At 32.2% G+C, this 6,980-nt stretch overlaps 1 protein-coding gene across 9 annotated transcripts in view; it reads left to right on the top strand.

The window, feature by feature from the left end:
- Window positions 1-6,980, top strand: part of DLG1 (discs large MAGUK scaffold protein 1) — a 267,569-nt gene that overhangs the window by 221,018 nt on the left and 39,571 nt on the right. For all 9 annotated transcript variants that reach the window (XM_077767716.1, XM_077767715.1, XM_077767714.1 and 6 more), the window contains one exon: window positions 2,402-2,516. In XM_077767716.1, the coding sequence (XP_077623842.1) occupies window positions 2,402-2,516 (115 nt within the window). The remainder of the gene's footprint in view (window positions 1-2,401; window positions 2,517-6,980) is intronic.

Raw genomic sequence — 6,980 nt, 5'->3', positions numbered from 1 at the left:
TCTCTTTCTCTCTCTCTGCCTCTTGCTCACTTGCACGCCCCTAAAAATAAATAAATTTCTAAAAAGGGACAATACATATATATGTGTGAATATATATACATAATGTATACATCATTATGCATTATATATATTAAAATACTCTAGAATAAATATATGTTAATGTGTTTACATATATATGTGTATCTGCTTCTATTTATTAAAAATGGAAGAATAAACCTTTCTTTAAATGTTTATATATAATGTTTATATATAAATGTTTATATATTATTTTATACTAGTCNATATAATAATCATTTATACATATATATTCATATATAAATATTTAACATAATTTAGGGTAGGAAAGAGGGCTAGAAGCTAGACTTCTTTTTTAATATCTTTGTTTTATAGATATGACCTTGGAACTATTGTACCTACCTATTTTAAAAAATGAAAATCTTAAAAACCACCCCTAAATGTTGAAATTGACAATAAAAAAGAACAAATGAACTTGAGTGTATAACAAATGAGCCAACTGGATAGTTGGCAACATTAACACCTAGGGAGGAACTACTCCAAGTAACTTTAAAACAGCAGTTAAACTGTCCAGGTGTGTGTATGTGTGTGTGTGTGCGCGCGCGCGCACGTGGATGTGTGTGCATATGTATCCATCCCTACTAGACCATGTTTTAAGGTTAAAAAGAAGTAGGGAAAGTAGTTAGCTCTTCAGTAATGATGTTTTGGTCTTAGTTTTTGGTGGTGTTATGTCAAGGCTGTTGTGAATGTTAATATTGGAAAAAATTAAAAAGTCTCCATGCGGTACTCTAATTCTGTTATTCCCAGTGTCTCGAGAACTAGGATTCTTCTTATGCAAAACACATACAGATATAAGAAGAGAGAAATTACAAACCTAATGGTTTTAATTTTTAATTAGATGAACCAGTATAGGACTGTCTGATGGGCTCAAAGAAGCATGTGATTCTTGATACCAGCATCATGAGTTTGAGCCTCACGTTGGATGTGGAACTTACTTAAATAAAACTTGCAAAAAACAAGAGGAAACAGTGTATCTCCGTCCATCAGTCTATCTGTATTTTAGCTGTGCCTATGCAAATAAAAGTTTGCCATGAGTTGTTTTTATTTGTTTGTTTTCTTTAGAGTGAGAGAGAGAATCTTAAGCAGGCTCCATGCCCAGCATGGACCACTCACAGGGCTCAGTCCCACAAGTCTCTGGAGTAATGACCTGAGCCAAAAATTAAGAGTTGGGTGCTTAACCAACTGAGCCACCCAGGTGCCCCAGGCCATGAACTGTTAGTTGTTAAATTGTAATGGATGCATTATTACTGTCTACTAACATTTGTATTTTAAATTTTCTATTATATTTTTAAAGGATAATAAAAGAACATTTTATTACTTACTAATTTGAGCTTTTAAAAGTGCTTTTGAGTTTTTTTATGAATTGTTGCTTCAGTTAATCTTAGCATCCATAAAACAAACTTGGTGTTTATGGTAACAAGAAGAACAACTCCACAATAATCATGTTCGCTCTTACTGTATGTCCTTAAAACTATACAAACTCCCAAGCAAGTGGGAGTTTGCTCTTGCTATAAGACCAGTTTTGTAAGAAAATCTGAAGAGATCTAACCTAATTTCTATAACATAGTTGGTAATAGAGAAAAAGATATTAAGGTGAATAAATGTGTAATTGCAGTACATTTCAAAAAGTGCTTAAGGTTTTAATAGATTTAGTAGTTTTTACTATATGATATAGTTTAAAATAATTCATCTTTGAAATCATACTTATTTTATATAACAATGATCTTAAAACGTTTATTCAAATTGCTTTGTATCTTATTCTGGCATTTTGAAAATTCACAAATTATGAAATGAGTTGAAGTAAATTTAACTTATCAGTTTTTAAGGCATATTTTTCCTATATTGTTGACTTTTGCCGTATTATTGACTATTCTGTATTTAAGCACGTAAAAGTAACTGATTTCCTGGAGGTGAAAAAAATCAGTAAACAAAGTGTCTAGTATAAATCATTATAGGATTCTTCTTTTAGGTATAGAAATTTAGAATAAATTCTGAATTTTAATTTTTAAAATGTACAGTTAGACAGTAATGTGAGATTGATACCAGTATTTGATACATGAAAGTTCTCTTTTAATTGATTAAATGTACTATGAACTTTAAAATAGCATATGATAAAATTCTAATTCAGCCAGTCTAATTTGTGGTACATTTAGAAAATTGTTGGTTTTTTTGACATTTGCATTTTGGCCATAATCTTATAGATTACTCTTTTAAGGTTCTAAACCTATATAATGAATTATAAGCTAGCTAATGTATTTAATACTTTATCTCGAAATAACTTATTTTTTTACAGTGTAAAGTATAAATTTATTTTCTTCCCCATCAGAATACAGTCGTTTTGAAGCCAAAATACATGACTTACGGGAGCAGATGATGAATAGTAGCATTAGTTCAGGATCAGGTTCTCTTCGAACTAGCCAGAAGCGGTCCCTCTATGTCAGGTAAATTCTTTTTACTTCTAATTATGGCAATCTTTATTTACGCGTGCAGAGTCCTTCACATTTTTTACTATGACTTAGTGAGTTTTACTGTAGAAGAATATATTGCAGGGGTAGCTGGCTGGCTCAGTCAAGTAGAGCATATGACTCTTGGGACTGTGAGTTCAAGCCCCATGTTGGATATAGATACTACTTAAAAATAAATTTTTTAAAAAAAGAGAAAGAAAAGAAAAATATATTATAAACCAAAGAAATGTTATTTTAGGATTGATATCTTGACATGTGTCTTTCAAGAATTGGAATGTTACTATAATTGCATTAATGAAAGTTGTACAACCCCTTGAATAATGGTGGCAGATAAAGACAAAATAAATATGGGGAAAATTTTTTTAAGCTATTTTTCTGAGTGACTATACAGTAGCTTGGTATGTCATATCATCCAACACTTAGTTACTTACATTTTTTATAATAAAACGTTCTCTAACATTTAATTACTGTGGTAATTTCCATAATAACACAGGAAGCAGATATAAATAATAGCTTAAATTGTGAATAGCCTCAGTAAAGAACACAGATTCAGGAAATTTCTACATGTATTTTTTAAACACTTGGAAGAAGACAAGCATGATATTTTTCTATAATTAATATGGCAGTATAAATCGAATAATATTAAATAGATACCATTAGTATTTAAATTGTTCTTTTTTATTTCACTGGCTAGTAAGACTTATACAGATGACCTCTTTGTATTCTGTATATTCTCTTTATCAGAGCCTTTACTCAGCACTTTATTGTACTATTATTTTAACTTCAGTTGATGACTACAGGTAATCTGTACCATTCTTCATTAATTTGTTCATTTCTTCTGACCTTACTGAGGAATATTTCCTAGTATGTTTTATTTATTCTTCTGATGAGAGATGATGTATCTTACATAAACTAGACATGTATCCCATATATGTTTGTGTATGTGTATAAAAACATCTATACAAACAAGCATATACTCTATACTTGTTTATATGATATGACTCATTGTCTCAAATTGTATTCTGTGATGCATAGTAAAAAGAAACTGTTCTCGCTTTCTTCGCTTATTCTTTTCCTACCCCTTTCATTCTTCCTGCCCTACCAATGTTCNTTCTTAAATTTTATTTAAATTTATTATTTAATTATTTATATAAATTATGTATTAAATTTTATTTATTTATTAAATTCTTTGTTCCCAAGTGTTTTATGTGATACTGATATCTACAGAAAAAGGAAAAACAGATTTGTTCACTCTCCTTTTTTCATTTTCTTCTTGCTTACCTATATTTTCTAATTTTAATACAATTATATGTTGCCTTTAATAGTGATTTATAAAAAACTTACAAAGGCATAAAAATCAAGACATTAGATTACATTTGTTTCAGGTACCTTTCCTGAGTCCTCTTTACTTTTTGTTATTTTTTAAAGAAGTACTTTTTTTTCTTGCAAGTTATATACTATCAAAAAATGTAATGTGGGCTCTTGCGTGGCTCAGTCAGTTAAGCATCTGACTTTGACTCAGATCATGATCTCGTGGTTCATGGGTTTGAGCCCCAGGTTCACAGGCCTGTGCGGATAGCTCAGAGCCTGGAGCCTGCTTCAGATTCTGTGTCTTTCTCTCTGCCCTTACCCCACTCATGCTCTGTCTCTCTCCTCTGAAAAATAAACATTTTAAAAAATAAGAATGAAAAACAATTATCATCTCCCAGCAGTCCTCAGTTTCATTCTCTAAAAACAGTCATCCTCCATTTTCTTAGAAAAGTCCCTTGTCTTTACCTCCAAATTTCTAAATAATGTGCATATACTGCTGTTTTCCAATTTATCATTGTACATAACTTTCTTTTTCATACCAAACCATTCCTCTTCCTTTATCACTCAAACACAGTGCCACCACTGTTAATAAAATTAATAGCATTTAGTCATGTGACTATATAGTATCTGTCATTACTCACTCAAGTAGTATATTATAACCATCCTTTCTTTCTTCTGCAGCCTTCATTTTTCCTAGGCATAATAATCATCTCATTTTTATTTGCGTAATTGTTCGTGTACTTATTAGTAAGTATCTTTCTTTATCTTACAGTAGACTCTAGAATTTTTCACTTGATGAAATGTAGTTGTACATATGATCTTATCACTTAGATTTTTTCTATCGTTCTGCTCCAGTCTGGACTAGTTGCTTTATAGACTTGTTGTATAGGTCTCATATGGGACTTGCCTTTGCTGCTGTCCTATTCTTTTTTTTTTTTTTTTTTTTAGTTTTTTTATTTATTTTGAAAGAGACAGCATGAGTGGAGGAGGGAAGGAGGGAAGAAGGGAAGGGGAGAGAGAGAAAGAGAGAGAATCTCTCTAGAAGGAGAGCCTAGTGCAGGGCTTGATCTCACAAAACCATGAGATCATGGGCTGAGCTGATTAAGAGTCATATGCTTAATCAGCTGAGCCCCCCAGACACCCCTGTCCTATGCCTTTTAGCACTCCACTCTGTCACAGTCTGTTGTTTCAGTGCCGCATTTTCTTTGTCAATTTACTTTTCTTTTACTAAAGCACATTCCCCAATAAGTTCTTTAAAAAAGTGTGTATGGGGGATATTTTTTAGTGTTAGCATGTCTGAAAATGACTTTACTTGACCTTCTCCTCCATAGAGTATTTGGGGTATGGAGGAGGGTATCATATTTTATCTTCTAAAAGCCTCTTATTTGATCCTTTTTTTTGTCATCTTACTTCATGGACCTAATATCTTCTGATTTTCTCTAATGTTTTCTTCTGCTTCTTGAATTCTCTGCTTTCTCTATATTCTTTTTTCTCTAGTTTGCCTATTTTCTTATTTTTTATATGTGAGATGATCTTTAAATATTTAGTGATCCTTATTCTCTATTCTTATGAATAGAGAATGAAGCTAGCTGGATTTAACTAGAAAATACTTGGCTTTATTCATTGCTCTTTCCCACCCCAGGTCATTGTTTGGGGTCATTAAATATCTCTAGAAAAGAATCCTTAATCTCTTGTCTGAAGTATAAACCAGGTTGCTAGAATTTGCATTTTTAGTGTGCAGATTATTTTATAATCTATCTGTTTTTAGCCCAGCACCAAGCTCCCTACCAAGTTCCAGATTATAGAACTTACCAAATTCAATTTCTTTAGAAACTAAACCTCTTAGAACACCTGGGTAGCTCAGTCGGTTGAGCGTCTGACTTCGACTCAAGTCATGATCTCACAGTTTCTGGGTTCGAGCCCCACATCGGGCTCTGTGCTGACAGCTAGCTCAGAGCCTGGAGCCTGCTTCAGATTCTGTGTCTCCCTCTCTCTCTGACCCTCCCCTGCTCATGCTGTGTGTGTGTCTCTCTCTCTCAGAAAAATAAAACATTTTAAAAAGAAAAAGAAACTAAACCTCTTGTCTTCTATGGGTTTGGGAATAGGAGAAGAGACCTAGAGGTTCTAAGTGCTATATGAAGTGTTTTCACCAGTTCTTTTGTTCTCACTGCTGTAACTTACCTCTGCCTATCTGAATTCTGTACACTTCCACTTTCTGAGCATTTCTAGGATCTTGTAGAGTAAACCTTATTTCAATATCCCTCTCTTCAGACACCCCATTTAAGCTTCCTCCAATCTGCAATAATAAATAGGTCTACCCTAAGATCCAGCAGTAGCATTACTAGGTACTTGTCTGAAGAATACAAAAATACTAATTCAGAGGGATACATGCCCCACTATGTTTATAGCAGCATTATCTGCAGTAGCCAAATCAGGAAAACAGCCCAAGTGTCCATCGACTGAAGAATNGCCATAAAAAAAAGAATGAAATCTTGCCTTTTGCAACAGCATGATGGAGCTAAAGAGTTATTATGCTAAGTGAAATAGAGAAAGATTCCATATGATTTCACTCACATGTGGAATTCACAAAATAAAACAAACATAGTGAGGAGAAAAGAGGGAGAGAGACAAACCAAGAAACAGACTCTTAACTATATAGAACAAACTGACAGAAGGGAGGTGGGTGGGAGGATGGGTCAGGTAGGTGATGAGGATCACGGAGCGCCCTTGTGATGAGCACCAGGTGATGTATGGAAGTAGTGAATGAGTATATTATACACCCAAAATTAATATTACATTGCTTATTAACTGGAATTTAAATAAAAACTTTTTAAAAAGAGAGGTTTAAAAAGTTGGGTAACATAGAAAGGAATATGATTTATATCCTAATTTCCAGTTGCCAAATTAGAACAAAAGAATACATAAATTGTATTAAAAATGTAATTGCTGGGATTCTTTACTCTTGAGAGAACTACTTTGGGTAAGAATTTAAGTATTTTAAATTTATTTTTTTATTTTATTTTAAAAATTATTTTTTAAATAATTAAAAATTAATATTTAAAATAAAATAAAAATTATTAAATAAAAAATTAAGAATTTATTTTAAAAATTAAAAGATAATAATTAAAG

Source organism: Crocuta crocuta, unplaced genomic scaffold (assembly GCF_008692635.1).
Source record: "Crocuta crocuta isolate KB4526 unplaced genomic scaffold, BGI_CrCroc_1.0 scaffold45, whole genome shotgun sequence".
Taxonomy (NCBI): Eukaryota; Metazoa; Chordata; class Mammalia; order Carnivora; family Hyaenidae; genus Crocuta; species Crocuta crocuta.
Note: the sequence above shows the minus strand (reverse complement) of the source record. Positions and strands in the feature narration are given on the sequence as shown.